Source organism: Brassica napus, unplaced genomic scaffold (genome assembly GCF_020379485.1).
Source record: "Brassica napus cultivar Da-Ae unplaced genomic scaffold, Da-Ae ScsIHWf_1301;HRSCAF=1857, whole genome shotgun sequence".
Classification (NCBI taxonomy): Eukaryota; Viridiplantae; Streptophyta; class Magnoliopsida; order Brassicales; family Brassicaceae; genus Brassica; species Brassica napus.
The window spans coordinates 5,728-27,624 of NW_026014716.1; the positions used below are offsets into that span (position 1 = coordinate 5,728).

The window sequence follows — 21,897 nt, forward strand, 5'->3', positions numbered from 1 at the left end:
AATAAACTCAATAACATAAGAAAAATGATGTAAAATATATGTAACAAACTAAATATAAATTGACCGTTGAATTTACAGAAAAATAAATATAAAATTTTATTAGTAATATTGGTTGAGGCAATGGCAAAGACTGGCCAAGACAAGAAGCTTGTGTTCAATATTAGAAATATCAACTTTTTGTTTAGTATTTGGGGATTCTTTAAATCTAGGGGACCGCTGTCTCGACACATATATTTTGTTTCCTTCTATAGTGTAGAGATTAAAATTTTGCGTGTTCAATATTTCACCGCCAAGGTGTTCATCGGAGTAAATTGAATTTTATAAATATAATATTTATCTAGTATGTTCAACTCGACAAAGCAGAGAGCATAAAGTCATGTGCAGTCATTTAAATCCCAGCAAATTCCATGTACAGTGATAAAAAGTAGATTCAGTTTGTATTCTTTTACATATAGTCGGATTTTTAGCATGTGCATAACCAGTGACCAAAGCAAGGCTCGACAAACCAAGATCCCCTCGACTAATAAATGCTAGTTGAGTGCCATCCTTAACTTGTTAAGTAGTTTCCTCATGTTTCTCGCCAAGAATTTGATTCAGACTAAACTTCTTCACCGATAAATATAAATCTCTTAATTCAGACTTTTATCTCCATGCATTTTATAGAATTAGACGGGGGTATACGCTCTTTTATAAATTGTTTCCTATACTATAAAATTCTTCCTACCCCTTGACTTAAACCATCAAAATACATGTTTTAACAAAATTGTTCACTTAAATAATACACCAATTTAAATATATATAATGTTTTGAAAGTACATAAAAATAAAGTAATAGTTCTAAAAGAGTTTGAAAATTTGTCGATAGGACAAAAAAACTTATCATATATGGTGTTGGTAACTAAAACTTTTGAACAAAAAGTTTTATTTTTTAATTAAACTATCAATTAATTAAATTTAAAGCATGTAGCAAAAGTGAGGATAGTTCTCAATATAAAATTACTATAAATGAAACATTTTTTATAATTAATTTAGACTTTTGTCAAGGATTAGGTTACATAAAATCTCTTTTTATGATTTTTTAATCAAAACTAAGATACAAAATTACAAATAGAATTTCTAATGTTTGTATGCAATTCTTCAAAGGTCTTCTATGATCATTTAGATTTTAAAGTAGTTAAACAGTTCTTTTTTTCCTTAATATCCACGAATCTTTATATAAAAACCAAATGTTGTATCAGTTAACCGTCCTAGACTGATACATTGATCGGAAAAATATACAAAGAGTGATCACCAATAGTTACAATGATTTTTTTTAAATTGTAATGATTTTTATAAATAGTTGTAAAACCTCATCTAATAATAGCAATGATTCATTTAAATAGTTTTATCCATTAAATCTACAACAGACCATTCTATATTCTCACAATTAAATTACCGGTTTTGCCTAAATATGATGATTTTGTTCAAGATCGTTGGAATTTGAACAATATCCTACTGAATAGTGTTTATTTATCTTTAATTATCACATAAATTTGTTTACTATGGTACTGTATATTAGCGACAACTGTTTGAAAGTGAGATTCACATTTTTCAATAGTTTAAAACTATCTTGACAATTTTATTATTTTCAAATTGTTAAGATATTATGATTAAAATTTGATTTGAGAGCGTTTTGAAATATGAATTTAGGAGAGATGTTGTACAAATTGTAATATACAGAGTTAAAAAATATTAGTTTTAAAAGATGCAATTTTCAAGTAAAAATGAAGTTATAAAAGAAAAAACATATAATTTATAGTCAAAATACATAATCTTCAATAACATTAGTGAAGTAAGATTTAATAAAAAAAAACACATTTGTAAAAATCATTTGTTGGGATTCTATAATTGTGTTTGCCCGTTCATAATTCAAAAGCATAAAATATACACTAATACATAGGTGCAATATAAAAATGAGAGTTATTATATTTATATTTGTAATTTACTAAACTTTTTTTTTTGGTAAAATAATTTACTAATTTATAACATTATAAATATTTTTCCTAGAAACTCACCGATGAAGTCTCCCACTTCTTTTTCAAGTCCTCACCACTTAAACGGACGCACAGGCACAGATGAATGGTGCACTTGAGGTTGCTGTTGAGGCTGTATGAAGAATGTAACAGACATCATACATACGAAGTCACGTGGATCCCATTTTAAAAAGCCTGCATATAAGAGTTTTATGTAGAAGTATTTGTTTTATCAATATACAGAAGTATTAAATTCAAAAAACCACTACATTCTTCAGATATTACTTTAATGAGTTTGGTATGTAATATGATGAATAAAATATGTCCACGGTGCTAACTTGCAACACCAAATTACCAAGTAGACTCTAGCACTGGCTAGATAGCTTTGATCAAAGCTACGTCCAGCGATCTGGTCGACTTTATTCCCTTGTGGAAACACTTTGTCCTGGAGAGAGTTAACACCAGAGATTTCCCATTAATGGATGTGCCAATTACATAGGACTGGTCAATATGTCTCAAATAAAACAAGAGCATGTTAGGTGGTAAATGTAGAGAATACTTTAGATGGATAATAGAAAGTCCAGAAGTAGAAACATTCACCGGTCACAAGAAGCAAACCAAAGATGATGCTGTAACAAGCCTAACCAGACAATAAAAACTAAATAGTCTGCATAGTATTTATATTCAATAGACATCTGATTGTCTTCCCATCGACATGGAACAAACCTAATCAGACAAAAGATCTTTTTTTTTCCTTAAATGTAAAATTATTCATCTCACAAACATCTGTACAATGAATGTAACTGTTTGATCGGAAAACGGTGATAAAGAAGATGTGGGTTTAACAAAGACGTTTTATTATGGTCGGAAGAGACGATCAGTCGGTTACAAGAGAGGTAAGAAAGTGCGACAGAGAAGAGGCCGGTAACTCGGAGAGCTACCGGAAAAGTACAAACAACGGCAAGATGAAGCAAAGGTGAAAACCCTAATCTAGCCGCCAAGTGTTAGTCAGATGATTTCGGATCCCTTTCTCGTTCCTCTTCCTTCTCCTTATATAGTCCTCTGATGTGTCGTTCTTGACCTAACTTAGGTCGTCTTCGTGGGCCTTCCTTATTGGGCCGAGAGGCCCGCATTCATCCGAGCGGTCGCCGAGCTGGGTGCCTCTTAGTCGACGTCACTCGACTCGAGATACTGTAGAAGCGAGCCGAGAGATTGCCCCTTTAAGCCGACTACCCAAGCCATCATTTTCTCTGGTCCGGGCCAGGCCTTTTATTCCTTGGGCCTTGTGGGATGATTAAATCCATCCCCTACAGTAAGTCCCCCCGGTCCATCAGTGAGCGAAGAGTCGCCTAGCTCATGATGGATTCTGGAACTCGAAGGTTCAAAGGAATAGAAGTCCTGTCGGGAGATTGAAGTGATGGGTCGATGGATCGCGGGAAAGGCTGCGGTAATGCCTTCTCTCGGAGTCGTTGAGTCGCAGGCTCCCAGATCTTGATCGGCAAATCTTGATTAATTTATCGGTTTAGCCGATTTTAGGATAACCGTCGGTTAATTAAGATGAGAAGCCGGAAAGTCGCGGGAGTCGTTGGGATCTTTGGGGGAAATTCGAGGCCCATTTAGGCCCATTTAGGCTTAATCATGACATCTCGAATCTTTCCCCCTTTTAACCCTCATAAGTGCGTCGAGGAGTCGAAACGCCGCGAGGGTCCGCTGGGTTTTTAGGGGGAGTTTCGAGGCCCATTTAGGCCCGAATAGACCTAATGATGACGCCTCGAATTCCTCCCTCTCTTCTCCTTATAAATACGCGGACTCCCCTTCATTTCTTTAAGTTTCCTCCGCGATCAAAAGGTACTTTCTCTCTCCTTCCTTTATCTCTCTAAGCATTTGTTAGATTCGTTCAAAGCGCTCTTCACTGTTCCGTTCCGCGATGTCGTCGGGTCAGAGACTATCGAGGCAGCAGAAAGGGAAGGGAGTCGCCGCAACGTCGAATCCGACAAGGAATCCCGACGGGGATCGTGTCGAAGATCCGGAGATGATTCATCGCGCGGCGATGATGGATACGGTAAACCTATCTCGCTCCCAGAGACTTCTGGTCGCGGACGCTGCGAGGCTCGCGAGAGAAGGAGGTGAAAACATCGTTGCGAGAGATGCGATGGAATGTTCGAGGGACGGGCAAAGCGGAGCGATGCCTATTGACTCGGTCACCCCGAGAACTCACCCTGCGGGAGGCGGCCCCTCGGAAGGCGATGATTCTGAGGCCGAGTTACTTCCGACTACCTTTTACCCTGAAGGAATTTTTGAAGAGCTTCCTCAACTCCATCCCGATTTGTTGCGTCCTGCCTTCTTGGCCGGTCAAGACTGGGAGGGCGTAGAAGAGACTAAGTCGACTATGAGGAGCGTGAAGAAGGTTCTTCGGGCCAAGGGTGCCACAGGCGTGACCTTCCTTATCCCTACGAAGGAGCAGAGGCCTTGGTCTCCTCCGATTGGATATCAGACGGTATACGAGTCCTACTTCCAGGAGGACACTCGCTGTTGGTTCCCGATCCCGCGATTAATCACCGCATATGATAGGCGGCGAGATCTCGCGATTAGCCAATTATTGAATGGCTCGCTGCGATTGGCCGTCACCCTATCGGTTTTAGCGGAGCAAATCGACATGCCGATGAGCGTCAGGTCTTTCGAGGAGATGACCTCGATAACCGATATGAAGGATGGAACCTACTCGGTAAAGATGCGACCAAACTGCAACGTATGCGCCGGTCATCCGAACAAAACGCAGAATTGGCAGCGTTCTTATTTCTTCCTCAAATCCGACGACTCGGCTTTCGAGGAGCCTCCTCAGGAGGATTATCGGGTTCTTTGGAATCGTTCTTGTGGTAGAGTATCTTGTCGCGAACTACGTCTGACTTTGTTGTTCTTAATGAAACTCTCTTTCCCTTTTGTTCGCAGTTGGCCATCCTACGTCTCCTGTCTATCCCGAGGATTTCCTGAAGAGCGTTCAAGCCGTCGCTTTGCTTAGAATCTACCGTTGGTCCGAGATCACCGTCGAGAAGACCTACGAGCTTAAAGACCGGATTGCTCGAAGTACGTTCTCTCGCCATTTCTGGTATTCTTTCGGCAGTATAGCTTATTTATCGCGTGCTGACCTTTCTGCCTTATGTTTTCAGGGGGGTGGAGATCTGATCTTCCGACAGCCCTTCCCATTCGCAAGAAGAGACTAGAGATCTTTCCGAGGGACATCCAGAAACAAGTCACCGAAGCAAAGAGAATGGGAACTCTCCCTGACTTAAGCGCGATACTAGCTGCCCAACTGGGGCTGACTAGCGGGGGCGGGCCGTCTACCGCTATCCCTCGTATTGGCGAGGTTCCCCCTTCCGGTGCTGCAACTACGGAGAAGAGTAGGAAGAGGAAGAGGGGCAGCTCGGGAGCCGAGGGGAGTGCCGAGGAGGCGAACGACGTTCCTCCTTCCAGTGAACTTCAGAAGAAGAAGAAGAAGAGGAAGAAGACTAAGAGGTCTGTTGACGCGCATCGGAGAATCTCGAGGGACCGATTGAAATTGAGGGGGGAGGCGTTCAAGAAGAGGAACTTCGATCCGAAGAAGAGGTTCTTGAAGACGGGGCCCTAGGAGAGAAAGATGACGAGGAGGAGGCCGTCAAAGAGGAAGAGTCCGAGGCTTCCCTCGGAGACGCCGGCTCGGACAATCTTGAAGAGGAGTCTGAGGGGTCGCCACTTCTGATACGGAGGCGTGGCGACGAAGCAGGTAATGAGGCGCGGTCTCCTGCTCCGATGTCTCCTCATGCAGAGGCTCCAGTTCGTCCGAACATCGGAGCTGTTCAGACTGGTACCTCTTCTCGCGGCGACGCCATCTTGAGAAGGGTACCCGGAGTTAACTTTCCCGACAAAGTCGACTTTCACTACGAGGGACCGGCTCCTTTGGCGTACGTCCCGGAGAAATGCGGGGAGCTCCTTCGTCAGTTTAGGGGAAGGGCGAAACCTTTGCCCGCTGTGGAGGATCTTATCTTCGGGGGCGAGTACGAGGAGGCTGCAAGGGCCAAGTTGTTGGTAAATAGTTTTGACTTCCTCTTGTCTTTTCCTTGCTCCATTCCCCTAATGCTAATTTCTTACGGTTTTCGTTGCTTCGCATCTTTTAGGGGGATAGCGCGATGAACATCGTGATTGACAAGTACGATACCGCGCTGAAGGGAGCTTTGGGCGAGCTCGAGCAGGCCAAGAAGGAGCATGCGGAGAAAGAGGAAGCTTCTGCTCGTCAGCTAGGTGCATCGAAGGCCAACGTCGAGAGACTTAACGGGATGGTCACTCGTGCAATTGCTCGACGGGACGAGCTCAAAGCCGATTTGGTGGCATCTCGCGGAATCATCCAGGAGCTCGAGCAGAAGAATGCCGAGCTTGAGAGCGAGAAGGCTTCGCTTGCTGCTTCTCATGAAAGAGAAATGAAGCGCCTTAGGGATTCCAGAATCCTAGAGGTCACAAAGGAAAGGGGAAGAGTTGAGGCCGAGATGGCTGCGAAAGCTAACCGTCGCTTCGCGAGGATTCGTTCCCGAGAAGAGCAGCGAGGTCCTTACGACAAGGCCTGGTTGCTTCATAGTCAAGCCTTTGGGACCAGGAAGTGCCTTGAGGCCTTGAAGAGGGCCGGGAGCGACATCTTGCAAGCCACGATCGATCTGTTCGCGGAGCAAGAGAAGAAATACGAGCAGGAGGCCGAGGAACTCAAGGTGGGCGAGATACCCGAGGGAGACCTTGCACTTTCTCCTCTTGTACTGGATTCTCAATTCGTGGATGCTCGGATTCTGGCGAGTCTCGACCATTACGGGTCCAATGCCGGCCTGATCGACCCAGAAACCGCAGCGAATCTTCTCGTTATGCCTCCTCATCCGATCGAAGATCGTCATGGTGACCCGACGCCCTTCGTTGAGGGTTCTTTGGCTGCGTTGGAGGGAGAGATGCCTAATCGAGGGACCAACACTGCCGAAGATGATGCCCCCGTCCACGTACTCTCGGATACTTCGGCTGAAGGATCCCGTCGAGGCAACGAGGAAGCCGTTGCCCGTGAGTCGAGTGTTAGGGCTTCGGAGCTATCTGCCCTTGATGATCGCGAAAGTGACCGAGAGGATTAGCTTCGCCTGTGTGTTGTTTCTTTTGAGTCCCATATGACTCATTGTTGTAACTTTTCGAAACTCTGCCTTTGAGGCTTTTATTTTGTTGTTTTGTTTGCAATCTCGACCTCTTTTAGTCGTTTGAACTGATTTACTTAACTTAGATTTGTCTATCAAAAATCGTGATTTCTCAAGATTTGAAGTGACTCTGTTCGTTCGGTGTAAATGCTGTTCGAGACGTCGAATCGTTATAATTTTAAGCTCATTATGACTTTGTCTCGGTCGATCTCTTTGAGTCGCGACTGTTTGCCACATTGAGTTTTAATCGTTAATTAAGAATTTTCGACTTTGACGGTTCCAAGTCGATCCTAACGTAATTTTCAAGCGTTTGGTTGGCCAGACCTTACTTAGTTAATTATAGGATGAATTGGAGTCATTGTCTCGACCGTGTTAGTTTGGGTCGCAACGCGGTCGACTCCCGTGAATATGTGTCTGATCAGGACGTATTCAACGTGGGATGCGAGTGCCGATACATTTGTTCGAGGAGCCGGGGCGTACTCGTGTAGGCATCGCTTAAGTGATCGTCTGCTTCGGAGATCGATTCCTCGGGGAGGGTTTTGTTTTTTTTTATTTTTATTTCGGCTGGACCCTTTTTCTTTGGGCTGCCTACGTATCCCTTTGCGGGAATCAAGCCATTCGTAGTTCTTAGATTGCGAGTAAAAGTGGCCTTTGGGGCGCATTTACTCGATTTTTTTTTTTTTTTTTTTTTTTTTTTTTGCGAGTAAAAGTGGCTTTTGGGGCGCATTTACTCGTTTTTTTTTTTGCGAGTAAAAGTGGCCTTTGGGCGCATCTACTCGTTTCCTAGGTTGCGAGTAAAAGTGGCCTTTGGGGCGCATTTACTCGGGTTGGTGTTTGCCTTGATTAAGGATGGAAGAGGCGGAGATGTTTGGAGTTCCAGGCTCTCGGTACTGCTTCGCCTGTTGAAGTCTCGAGGCGGTATACTCCTGGCTTGATGACTTCGACTATCTTGTATGGTCCTTCCCAGTTGGCTCCGAGCTTGCCGGCTTTCCACTCCTTAGTGTTTTCGAAGACCTTTCTTAAGACAAGGTTGCCCATTTCGAGAGGACGCGACTTGACCTTTTTGTTGTAATAGCTCTCGATTTGATGTTGGTAATTCTGGATACGGAGTAACGCTTGGTCGCGCTTTTCCTCGATGTCGTCGAGTGCGTCGAGGAGCATGTCGCGGTTGAGTTCGGCGTTCTGTGGCATTCGCGATCGGCGCAGACTCGTCACGTTCACTTCTGCGGGAGCCATTGCCTCGACGCCGTAGGCCATTGAGAAGGGTGTAGTCTTTGTCGCTCCGCGAGGAGTGGTTCTGTGGGACCACAGGACACCATCTAGTTCGTCTGCCCAGCAACCTTTCTTTAAGTCGAGTCGTTTCTTCAGACCGTCTATGATGGTCTTGTTCGTCGATTCGGCTTGACCATTACTTTGCGGGTTTCTCGGCGTCGACATGTTGAGTCGATGCGCCATCTGTCGCAGAAGCCCTTGAAATGATGCGAGATGAATTGCGAACCGTTGTCCGTGATTATCTCGTATGGGAGCCCGTGTCGGCAGATTATGTTCTTCCAGACGAAGTTTTGTACCTCCTTGTCGGTTATGCTGGCATAGGCTTCGGCTTCAACCCATTTGTGAAGTAATCGGTGAGGACCAGGATGAACTTCTTTTGCCGAGATGCCGGCATCGGACCAATGATGTCCATTCCCCATCGCATAAATGGGTATGGAGCAGTCAAGGTGTGGAGAAACTCCGTTGGGCTGTGTATGGTTTTGGCGTGACGCTGGCACTTATCGCATTTGCGCGCGTATGTCTCGCAGTCGGCGTTCATGGTTGGCCAGTAGAATCCGAGGTTTTTAACTTTTAGTGCGAGAGCTCGCCCGCCTGAGTGGTTGCCGGCTGCTCCTTCGTGTGTTTCGGCCATGACGAGTCTCGTTTCTTCACCGGCGATACATTTGAGTAGTACCTTTGTTGCAGTCCATCGGTGTAGTTCCCCATCCATGACGACGTAGTGTGTGCTGCGTCGTTTCAGTCGCCGGGCGTCCCATTTTTCGACGGGCAGTAAACCTTCCGCGAGGTAATCGATGAGTTCCTTGCGCCAATCTGTTGGGTGATCATCTTGCGAGGGAGATTCCGCTTCGTCGATGTCCATCGCGTCGTTGATCGCTGCTATTATCGCGGCCTGTTCTGCCTTCGTGTCGATGCTTGGTTTCTCGATTTTGTGGATCGGGATTGTCCTTTTGACTTGGTCGTGTAGCTTGCTCCCCAGAGCGGCGAGGGCGTCGGCACAAACATTTTCTCCGCGAGGAACCTTCGTGAGTTCGAAGAACTCGAAGTCTCGCGTAAGGTCCTGGACGAGTTTGAGGTAGGCGTCCATCCTTTCGTTGCGGACGTCGTAATCGCCGAGGTATTGGCTTACGACGAGTTGAGAGTCGCAGTAAGCGCTGATTCGTTTGGCTTTCACCGCCTTGGCGAGACGGAGCCCCGCGATGAGGGATTCGTACTCAGCTTCGTTGTTTGATGCCGCAAAACCAAAACTGAATGACTGCCGAATGAGTTCTCCTGTTGGTGATTGCAATTGCACTCCTGCTCCTGATCCTTTACTCGTGGATGAACCGTCGACGTGGAGGATCCAGTTTACACTTGGTAGGATGAGGTCTTGCTCCAGCTCTGGCGTCAACTCGATCAGGAAATCGGCAAGGACTTGTGACTTTGCTGCTGTGCGATTCTTGTATGCGATGTCATGTTCGCTCAGCTCCATCGCCCATTTGGTCAACCGTCCCGACTGGTTAGTATTTTGCATAACCGTTCTGAGTGGTTGGTTGGACAGTACTTCGATCGTGTGCGACTGGAAGTAGGGTCGCAGTTTTCTGGCCGAGGTGACGACGGCTAGGGCCATCTTTTCGAGTGTTGGATATCTCGTCTCTGGCTCCGTCATTCTTTTACTTGTGTAAAAGATTGGTTTCTGTTCTCCCCTATCTTCCCGAATCAATACGCTGCTGACGGCGGAGGATGTGACGGCGATGTAGAGAGATAGTGTGTCGCCGGCTTCTGGCTTCGATAGCACGGGTGGGGTCGTGAGATAATGCTTGAGTTGATTGAACGCCTCTTCGCATTTTTCATCCCAGACGAACCTCTTGTTTCCCCTTAGTAGCTCGTAGAAGGGAAGACACTTGTCGGTCGATCGCGAGATGAACCTGTTGAGAGCTGCTATGCGTCCCGTTAGTCGCTGCACTTCGCGGCTGTTTTTCGGGCTTGGAAGGTCGAGAATCGCCGAGATCTGCTTGGGGTTAGCTTCGATTCCTCGCTGAGTGACGATGTAGCCGAGGAATTCCCCAGAGGTGACACCGAAGGTACATTTGGCCGGGTTGAGTTTCATCCCATAGTCGTTCAAGATCTTGAAGCAGTCGCGTAAGTTATTTAGGTGGTCGTCGGCCTTGAGCGATTTGACCAACATATCGTCGATGTACACTTCCATGGTGTTGCCAAGCTGATCAGCGAACATTCGGTTAACGAGTCGCTGATAAGTCGCACCGGCGTTTTTTAGCCCGAAGGGCATCACCTTGTAGCAATAAGTCCCTCTGTCGGTGATGAATGCTGTCTTCTCGCGATCATCGGGATGCATCAAGATCTGGTTGTAGCCCGAGAAAGCGTCCATGAAGGTTAGGAGTTCGTTACCAGCGGTTGATTCGACGAGACGATCGATGTGAGGGAGTGGGTAACTATCCTTTGGGCATGCCTTGTTGAGGTCCGTGAAATCGACGCATATGCGCCATTTGCCGTTCTTCTTCTTGACGACGACCGGGTTGGCTAACCATTCAGGGTATCGAACTTCGGTAATAAAACCCGCGTCGAGGAGCCGGTCGACTTCGTCGTTCACTGCTTTAGATCTTTCTGGACCGAGTTTCCGTCGCTTCTGTCGGATGGGTTTGAACGTCGGGTCGACGTGCAGTTCATGGGAGGTAACTGCGGGGTCGATCCCCTTCATGTCGGAGGTCTTCCAGGCGAACGTTGAAGCGTTGTCTTTGATGAAAGAGATGATCTTTGAACATATGTCGTCGGACAGGTAGACGCCAACTCGGATGATTTTCGTTGGGTCGGATTCATCGATTGCGACTTCGCGAACTTCCTCCTTCTGGGGGTATATCTTGCTGAGTGGTTTACTGACGGAGTTGACGAGGGAAGCCTGTTGCTGCATCTTTACAGTTGCAATCAGCAGTTCTCTCGCGGCTTGTTGATCTCCCCGAATCGTCTGTGTTTTTCCGTCTTTGCCGGGAAACTTGACGCATTGATGGTACGTCGAGGGAACGGCTTTCATGGAATGCAACCATGGTGTTCCGAGGATGGCATTGTAGGGTGCTTTGGCTCGGATGACGGAGAACTTGACGGTACGGGTTATACCACCTGCGTATACTGGAAGACGAATTGTTCCGATCATTTGCTCCGAGGCCCCGTTGAAGCCAGTGAGCGTGCGAGAGGAAGGCTTCATATCTCTCAAATCGACTCCCATTTTGTCGAGTGTGTCGCGAAAGATGAGATCGACTGAGCTGCCGGTGTCGATAAGGACTTTTGCGACTAGGCATTCTCCGATGTCGAGGTCGACGAGGAGAGGATCGTTGTGTGGCGTATGGACGCCCTTGGTATCCAGTGCCGAAAAAGTGATCTGGTGATCATTTTCGACTGGAGGCGGCCAGTTCTTGGAGGTGGTGGCTTGTCGTTTGTAGTCTTTGACAGCTCGAACTGAGTCGCCGCAAGGAGGTGATCCTCCCATGATTACGCTAATGTGCGGATTGCGGGTAGCTCGCATTGATTCGAGTTGCTTCCTTAAGTCATCGGTTGTGTTCTCGAATTGAAGAGTTTCTGCGGGCTTTTTCTTTTTTGATTCGAGACGTCGTCGCAGATCGGACCCTTTTGAACGGTTGAGTTGGATTCGCAGGTCATCGGCCTTTGAATTGAGCTGGTCGCGAAGGTCGCCGTTTTGACCTATTCTCCTGGCGCTGGATTTTGAGATGGTCGCGCGGAGGTCGGCGCTTCCGACGTGTTCGTTCGTAGCGTTCTTTCGCTTCAATAGGGTGCGCAGATCTTTGTCTGTTGTCGGGGAAGTGAGAGATTGCTCGACTTTGCTGTTCAGTTTGTCGCGTAAATCTGATTGCATTGTCGAGGAGTCGTCGTCAGAGGAGTCACAAGGGCGAGAGAGTATGACTTCCACTCGTCGCCGGCGACGCGGATGTTCGTCTTCTGATGAGTCGTTGGCGGGGCCGACGTTGTTGACAGGAGTGCGCTCAGGGCTCGCTCTTTCCTCGCTAGGGGCCGTGTTCTGCTGAGACTTCTGTGCCTTCTTCTCCTTGTTCTTACTCCAACTTTTGGTGTTTTTCGGTGTCGTTGGAGAGGTGGGCATTTGAATTGTCCCGTTGGTAATTCCGTCGAAAAATTGCCCGATGAGGACTTTGCACTCTTTCGTATCATGGGAATCCCTTTTGTGGTAGAGGCACCATTTCTTTGGCTCCTCAGAGTTTGAACTCGCTGGTTCGGACGACTTTGATTGCTTCGAGGCGGAGTCTCGATCCCAGTGGTTCCAGGCTTTCTCTCGCGTGACGGCTGCTGTCTTTGGCGATTCCTCGTCGTCGACCGAGCTAACGTAGCCTCGCTTCTGAGTGGTGTTCCCACCGGAGGAGTGCTGGCGGGGCTCAGGGCGGGTGTCGTTTGTTCGGGCGGGTCGCTGTTTCGCTGCTGCTTCTTTTGCAAACTTTGCTCTTGTGTCTTCTTCCATGCGGATGAAGTTGTTTGAGCGAGCGATGGCGTCAGACACAGATTTCGTCGGGTATCGGTAGAGATCCTGACGGAACGTGGAGTCAACGTGCAAGGTATTCATCAGAGACTCGACAGCGATAGGATCAGGAATATCAACTTTCGAGACGATAGCCTTGAACTTTTCCATGAAGTCGCGGAGGCTTTGGCCGCTGGTATGAGTGAGGTTCCACAGGTCGGACACGGTCGTTTCTTGGTTGGTGAACATGATATAATTCTTGAGGAAGGCCGTCGAGAGGTCGTGGAAACAATCGACGGAGTTTTCTCTGAGGCCTGTGAACCAAGTAAGGGCCGGTCCCTCTAGGGTTTCGACAAAGAGTTGGCAAAAGCCGGCGTCTTTGTCTTCGTCGGTCAGATTTGCGCGTCGCATCGCTATGTTGAAGGACGTAACATGAGTAGAAGGGTCGGAGAGACCCTTGAAGGTTGGAAGACGAAGTTTCTCCATCTTCTGGAGCCGTACGCCGGTGACCCTTTGCGTGAAGGGTGTGCGAAGAGATTCCGCGAGTACGTGCTCGATTTGGGGCGCCGAGGTCGTCACCTGGTGGATCTTTGAGTTGATGTCGAGGACCGACTGTTTCAACGCGGCTAGCTCGCTTGCGGTGTCTGCGTTGATGTCGTTACCGGCGCTCTGGTTGCTGTTACCGGCGCTCTGGTAATTGTTATCCCGCGCAGGTGCTACGTTGGTGGTTCGTTCAGTGGCGAACAGGTGTCGACGGTACTGCGCCGTTGAAGCTTCGGCGTTTGCAGCGATAGGGGCGAGTATTTTTGCTATCGCTGTGATTTGGTCGACCGCCGCCTTCTGCGCCGCTTCTTGCAGGGCGAGGCGTGCCAAGATGGTTTCCATGGACGCAGGAGGGGGTAGCGGAGTTACTGGTGTAGGCGTAGGTGTTACCTCGGGAGCCGGCATCACCTCGAGGGCTTCGCGCTCCTCGCCAGACGAAGAACTGTCGTTGCTGACAACCATAGTACTAACGTTACTTTGCTAAAAAGGCCCCACGGTGGGCGCCAACTGTTTGATCGGAAAACGGTGATAAAGAGATGTGGGTTTAACAAAGACGTTTTATTATGGTCGGAAAAGACGTTCAGTCGGTTACAAGAGAAGTAAAGAGAATGCGACAGAAGAGAAGCCGGCAACTCGATGAGTTACCGGAAAAGTACAGATACCGGCAAGATGAAGCAAAGGTGAAAACCCTAATCTAGCCGCCAAGTGTTAGTCAGATGATTTCGGATCCTCTTCTCGTTTCTCTTCCTTCTCCTTATATAGCCCTCTGATGTGTCGTTCTTGACCTAGCTTAAGTCGTCTTCGTGGGCCTTCCTTATTGGGCCGAGAGGCCCGCATTCGTCCGAGCGGTCGCCGAGCTGTGTGCCTCTTAGTCGGCGTCGCTCGACTCGAGATACTGTAGAGGCAAGCCGAGTAATCAACCGGTTTAAGCCGACTCTTCGAGCCATCGCTTTCCTTGGTCTGGGCCAGGCCTTCTATTCCTTGGGTCTTGTGGGATGATTAAATCCATCCTCTACAACACAGAGTTTCTGAGACATAGAAACTGTAAGGCAACATATCCTCCTGGACAATTAACAATTAACAGAGTAACTAAACAAAAGTTTCTGCAAAATCATTTCCTTCGAAGAAGTTATACTTCAGAAAAGGTGAAAAGAAGATGGTGTTACGTTGTTGAGGAACTTGTTGACGAGCTGAGTAAGCTGGAGAGGACCAGCAGTCTGAGGAATATACATTGAAGAACCTAAGTGAGTTCCTTCTGGGTCTGTTAACACACACATCACCGTGTTACTCATCCCTGCCTCGCTCGCGGTCTCCATGTTGATCACGACCAGGAACGACGGAGTTCACCCAGAGACAACTCTGACTTCGTGTTGGCAATTAGGTTTGTTTTTATTTTAATCGACCCGAAGCTATTAGGGTTGGGCGGCCAAAAACCACAATACTTTTTGAGCTTTTCTTTTTTACATAATTTAGAGAGAAAAAACAGTAAAAAGAGAAATGAAGATCGCCGTCTGTGGACATCGAACACACAGCCACGTGATTAAAAGTCACGCACACTACTTTGACAAGACGGCTTGGATTCTATGCTTGCCCGCTCTTAAACTTTGACAATAGGTTTACACGATTAAGGAGTGAAAGTACAATTTGATGACAGTTGGAGGGCGCTAGATACCGAGAGTTTTGTTTTTCAAGTGTTTATATTTCACTTGTTTAGTTTTCAAATGGTTTAACCTCAGTTAATATTTCTATCTAATTTGGTACTTAAAATCAAAACTAAAGCTTTGACCAAAAAAAAAAATCAAAACAAAAGCAAGGTATCTGTTAGGCCTGTTCGTTTGCTCACCCAGGTGATCCATCTGGGTGAAGATGCAAATTGATGTTCGTTTAGTGCATTATAATGCTACATCCAGATGGATCACCCAGCTGAATTTTTAAAAACTCATCTCAAATTCTCACCCAAATGAAGGTGAGTCTTGATGGTGCATCTGGATGCAGATGCATTTAGTTCAGTCCAAAATGACAAATGACAAAAATGACCTTTTAAAATCAAAATATTATTTTCAAACCGTAAATTCAGTTTTTTTGCATATACTTTTTTCCACTATAACCAAAAAATACATTTTCTCGCAAAAACGGAAAAACACACTTTTCCGCCAAAACCGCAAGATGCATTTTTCCGCAAAAAACATAAAACACACATGTTTCATTAAAACACATTTTTTCGGCTAAACCAGTAAAACCACATTTTTCGACCAAAACCCAAAAAACGCATATTCCTACCAAAACCGGAAACAACGCATTTTCTCGCCAAAACAAAAAAAAAACGCATTTTTTCGCCAAAACCGAAAAACACAATTTTCTCGCCAAAACCGAAAAATGGAATTTTCCTGCCAAAACTGAAAAATGGTATTTTCCCACCAAAACCAGAAAACAGAATTTTCCCACCAAAACCGGAAAAACGCATTTTTCCACCAAAATTGAAAAACACAATTTTCCCGCCAAAACCGAAAAACACAAATTTCCCGCCAAAACCAAAAAACACAATTTTCTCGCCAAAACCAAAAAAACACAATTTTCCCGCCAAAACCGGAAAACAGAATTTTCCCGCCAAAACTGGAAAACAGAATTTTTCTGCCAAAACCAGAAAACTGAATTTTTCCACCAAAACCGGAAAACACATTTTCCCGCCAAAACCGGAAAAATGTATTTTCCCGCCAAACCCAAAAAAAAAAAAACTTATTTTCCCGCCAAAACCGGAAAAACGTATTTTCCCGCCAAAACCGGAAAATGTATTTTCCCGCCAAAACCGGAAAAGCGCATTTTCCCGCCAAAACCGGAAAAATGTATTTTCCCGCCAAAACCGGAAAAGCGCATTTTCCCGCCAAAACCCGAAAAAATGTATTTTCCCGCCAAAACCGGAAAAATGTATTTTCCCGCCAAAACCGGAAAAAATGTATTTTCCCGCCAAAACCGGAAAAATATATTTTCCCGTCAAAACCGCAAAAATAACTTTTCCCGCCAAAATCGTGAAAAAAAACTTTTCCCGTCAAAAACACTTTTTGCGCCAAAACTTCAAAACACACTTTTTCCGTCCAAACCGCAAAAACGTATTTTTCTGCCAAACCTATAAAACATATTTTTCCGCCAAAACCATAAAAATGCACTTTTTCGCGAAAACACACATATTTCCTCAAAAACCGCAAAAATATTTTCGGCCAAAACCGTAAAAATGCTATTTTTCCGTTGAAACGTAAAAAGTTATATTTTAGTCATTTTATTAACAAGTCCACCTGGATGCAGATGGAAGTTAAAAAAATGAAAAGCAAACGAACATAGTTGCATTCAGATGATTCATCTGGATGCATGAACGAAATGAAGAAACGAACAACACCCAGATGGAGCATCTGGATGATACATCTAGATGGACCATCTGGATGCATTTTCCAGATGTACAAACGAACAGGGCCTTAGATGAAAGTTGTCTTATGAAAGGGATATTGATAAGTACGGAGATAGTGCTGACTTGGCACCTACATGAACATAAGCATGGAAGCTTATATTCGATGAAGACTGTTTATGGTTAGAGTTTTCAATAAATGTAAAAAGGGAGTTGAGAGTATATAGGAGGCTGAAAGAGTCTCTTTGGTTCATGATCTGACATGATATTGTGAATGGAGCTTATGATTGATGTGAGATTACAATATCTAGTTCTTTGTATTGGTGTGATTTCTAGTGTAATAATATGTCCGAAAAAAGAGAAGGTTACAATGACCATAAAACATCATCTCCCTTCACATGTACCAAACACAAATTCACCAAAAACCCAAAGTTTGAAAACAAAACTCCATCTGTACTTATATACAACAAATGGCCAATTGCAATGTACTTCAACCATATCAATATGTTATTTTGTACATATTCTAAACATACAATTGTGTGAAAAAGATTCACTACATAATGATTGAGATAAGTCTCATAAACAAGTTGTGCAACTAAAAAATCTACAGTGTTAAATTAGATGATGTTCATAAGTGGATTGATCCATCTCTTTTATATATTGGTTAATATATCTTTCAACTTTCAATGTAGACAACTTTGTCACTAATATTATTTTCTGAATTCAACATTTTTTTGTTTCAAGCTCCTTTCTCTCGCTGTAGAGGCTGCACATTTGCACACATTTTAAACTTCTTATATTGCTACACACTTGGCATTTGCAAATATCTCAAATTTTAGATAATAGTTAACAATTGCAATAACCAAGAATTAAATTCACAGTCACAATAGATGGGCTTTCGATTCAAGTTAGAGAAAAATCACAAAAATGTGATACCAGTAGTGGTGGATAAAGAGAGTGAAAGAAAGAAGAAACCTCACTAGGCGGAGAAATACCACACTTGAAACACTTGAACAGTCAATCTTTAAAGGAATCAATGTCAATGCAACTTTCGTGTATGGTGAACCGGATATCTCAAAACGCGCCACAGTATGGAATAATATATCTGATATGGCCTCGGACCGAAATGGGCCATGGAATTTGACCGGAGACTTCAATGATATCTTAGAGAATAGTGAAAAATCAGGTGGCCCGCTAAGAGCAGAGAGCTCTTTCTTCAACTTCAGAAACTTCCTGGCTCGAAATGACCTGTTCGATCTACGTTATACGGGCAACTGCCTCTCCTGGCGAGGACAGCACCACACCCACCTCATTCACAGCCGCCTAGACAGAACTCTAGTAAATAGCGCCTGGTTTGACGCATTCTCACAAGGAAGATGCAACTACTTGAAGTTCGAAGCATCAGACCATAGGCCAGTCCATAGTGCCTTCAGCGCAAGTATGAGGAAATCTGGTAGAATTTTCCGTTATGATAGACGGCTGAAGGACGTACCAGAAGTCAAGGATCTAATCAAGACCGCTTGGGAAGCTTCGCCATCAGCCTCTGTTTCGCACAAGCTCACACAGTGTCGAAGAGCTATTGTTTCCTGGTGCAGATCACATCATACAAATAGCCGGAAGGCAATTGAGGATCTCAAAAGCAAATTAGATACGGCTATGGCAGACCCTACAGTAGAGGAAGCTATTATCTCAACTCTTAACACTGCTCTCCTGGAAGCCTACAAGGCTGAGGAAGAGTTCTGGAGACAAAGAAGTAGGCTTCTTTGGTTGACCTTAGGAGATAGGAACACAAGCTTCTTCCATGCGGTCTCAAAAGGGAGAAGAGCTCGGAACAAGCTCAGTGTTATGGAAAGCTCTGAGGGTAACACCCTATACGAGGAAGACCAGATTGCATCAGAGATAGCCCGATACTTTAGCAACATATTCACGTCAGCTGGATTTGATGGCACAGCGACAGTAGCCCAAGCGCTGAATCCCTGCATCTCAGAAGCAATGAATGCTTCCTTGACCTCTATGCCAACAGCCGGGGAAATCAAGAGAGCCTTGTTCTCCATTCACCCGGACAAGGCTCCGGGACCCGATGGATTCTCGGCCTGCTTTTTCCAGTCCAACTGGCCGGCAGTCGGTCCTGCGATCGTTTCAGAAGTTCGCAGTTTCTTTGCTACCGGGATCATGCCGACGGGTATCAACGCAACGCATGTGCGCCTCATTCCCAAAACACATACAGCGAAGACAGTTGCGGAGTTCCGACCCATTGCACTATGCAATGTCTATTACAAAGTCATCTCAAAAATCCTTTCTCTGCGGCTTCGACCTATTCTCGGCGACATTATCTCTGAGAGCCAATCGGCTTTCCTACCCGGAAGGGCCATTTCCGATAATGTCTTGATAACGCATGAAGTCCTCCACTAACTCAAGACATCGGAAGCTCAGATTAACTGCTTCATGGCGGTCAAAACTGATATGAGTAAAGCGTACGATAGACTCGAGTGGAGCTTCATCAAAGCTGTCTTCGAACGGTTAGGCTTCAGTGCTATCTGGGTCAACTGGATCATGCAATGCATCTCCACAGTCTCGTACTCTTTTCTTATCAACGACACTGCCCGGGAGATGGTGGTTCCGGATAGAGGCATCCGACAGGGCGATCCCCTCTCACCCTACATTTTCATCCTCTGCGGAGAGGTCCTTTCGGGTCTCTGCTGCCGGGCTCAGAACAGTGGCGATCTTACTAGGATTCGGGTGGCTAGACGTTGCCCGAGACTAACCCATCTCCTCTTTGCGGATGATACCATGTTTTTTATCAAAGCCACTACAAGCAACGCCTCAACGCTTCATGCTATTCTCCACCAGTACGAACTAGCTTCGGGTCAGCTCATAAACACAGACAAGTCCTCTATCTCCTTTTCAGCGAAAACACCACAGGAAACACGAATCAGTGTTAAACAAACCCTTGGTATAGCTAAAGAGGGAGGGGTAGGCAAATATCTAGGACTACCTGAGCTTTTTACAAGAAAGAAGCGTGACCTTTTCTCCTCCATTGTGGAACGAATCAAGATCAAAGCCGCCTCCTGGTCTTCTCGCCGGTTATCAGCGGCCGGGAAACTCACCATGCTCAAGTCGGTATTGACAGCTACACCTACCTACTCTATGTCATGCTTCCTCCTCCCCGTGGGACTATGTAACAGCATACAATCAGCCTTGACCCGGTTCTGGTGGGATGCGGATCCTTCCACCCGCAAAATATGTTGGGTCTCTTGGGACACTCTTTCGACTTCAAAAGATTCTTGCGGACTTGGGTTTAGGGATATACAGGCCTTCAATATAGCTATGCTTGGAAAATTAGCTTGGCGTCTAGTCACCAAGCCGGACTGTCTACTGGCTCGAACTCTCTTAGGAAAGTACTGCTACAAAGGGAGTTTCTTGACAGTCCCCTGCCCCTCATCCACGTCACATGGCTGGAGAGGGATCATTGCTGGAAGAGACCTGTTAATTAGACATCTTAGGAAGGTGATAGGCAATGGAAACTCAACAAAAGTTTGGTCTGATTCGTGGTTATCCAGCTCCGAGGATATGAGGATTCTTGGCCCACCAAGAGAGATCGACAGAGACCTTGTTGTTGCAGACCTTATGATTAGAGGTTCAAATGAGTGGAATCACACAAAGATCGAAGCAACATGCCCGCAGGTAGCTCACCTAATCTATCTGATCCGCCCAAGCGCCCATAATATGGAGGACATCTTTTGCTGGCATGGATCTAAGGATGGTATCTATAGTGTACGATCTGGCTACTACTCCTTGATAGAAGACACCAGAGGACAAGCTCATCAGTTACTTATGGCCCCCTTTAATTGGAGTAAGGCTATCTGGGCAGTGGATACATCGCCAAAACTCAAGCTGTTTCTCTGGAAATTAGCGCAAGGAGCTCTCCCGCTTGGAGCAAACCTACAAGCAAGAGGCATGATGTCTAACACCAACTGCCCTCACTGCGGAGGCATCGAAACAGGAGTCCACCTTATCTTCGAATGTCCTTTTGCCCAACAAGTATGGGCACTAGCCCCCATCAAACCAAACCTGGACTTCATCAGCTCTGCCTCAGTTCACAGCGCCCTCACCGCAGCATCGAGGCTGGTCTGTCTTCCCCCTTCGGGTATTGCATCTGACTTCTTCTCTTGGCTATGCTGGAATATCTGGACTGCTAGGAACCGGCTTCTCTTCGAGAACAGAACATCGCCAGCCATCTCTATTGTAACAAACGCCTTATGTAATGCGAGGGAATGGATGCTGGGTCAGGAAAAGAAACCCGACTCTCCACCACCAGCTTCTCCCTACCTACCAGCTATATCCTTTCCACCGGAGACAGCGCTCTGTAACTCTGACGCAGCTTGGACTACAACCACTAAGCGGGCAGGCCTGGGATGGATTCTAGGCAGCACCACTACAACGCCACAAGTGTCGGGCTCCTCTGCTTCTCCTTTTGTCTCGTCACCACTCCTCGCAGAGGCCTTGGCCCTACGGGAAGCAATCCGTGCAGCACACGCTGCTAACCTCCCCAACGTCTGGATGCGCTCCGACTCTCAAGTGCTCGTTAGAGCAGTCAACTCGAAGAAATTTCCAATGGAGCTCTATGGAGTTTTAATGGATATCGAGTATCTATTTTCCCGTTTTATGTTTTTTCTGCTTTCTTTTATTCCGCGAGAGCAGAACTCTGCGGCTGACTCGCTAGCTAAATCTGCACTTTGTATTGAACCGGCCACTCTTCGGGTCTGAACCAAGTTTTTAATATAAAGTTTGTTGTTGTTCAAAAAAAAAAAGAACAGTCAATCTACGCCATCCATGGTGTTGACGCTATGTTTCTTTGACATTGTTCTCCTCTCTTCTCTTCTTTACAAATATTTTTCTTTTTATTCTGTCGTTCATCAAAAAAAAAATAGCAGCTAGAAGCAAAACTTTTTGAATCTAACGTTCCGTTGAAACGTAAAAGAAAGTTTTCATATGATTCACGTGTTTC

General features: G+C 45.8%; 2 protein-coding genes across 2 annotated transcripts; one reads left to right on the forward strand and one right to left on the reverse strand.

The window, feature by feature from the left end:
- Window positions 1-8,782: 8,782 nt before the first annotated feature.
- LOC125596827 lies at window positions 8,783-15,057 on the reverse strand. The gene is made up of 2 exons (XM_048771846.1): window positions 14,659-15,057; window positions 8,783-14,554 (listed from the first exon to the last, which is right to left on the reverse strand). The coding sequence occupies exon 2, from the start codon at window positions 13,952-13,954 to the stop codon at window positions 8,783-8,785; it is 5,172 nt and encodes a 1,723-aa protein (XP_048627803.1). The 5' UTR covers window positions 13,955-14,554; window positions 14,659-15,057.
- Window positions 15,058-19,334: 4,277 nt separating this feature from the next.
- On the forward strand, window positions 19,335-21,656 carry LOC125596828. Its single transcript, XM_048771847.1, has one exon. It carries the CDS (start codon window positions 19,335-19,337, stop codon window positions 21,654-21,656), a length of 2,322 nt encoding a protein of 773 aa, XP_048627804.1.
- Window positions 21,657-21,897: the final 241 nt, after the last annotated feature.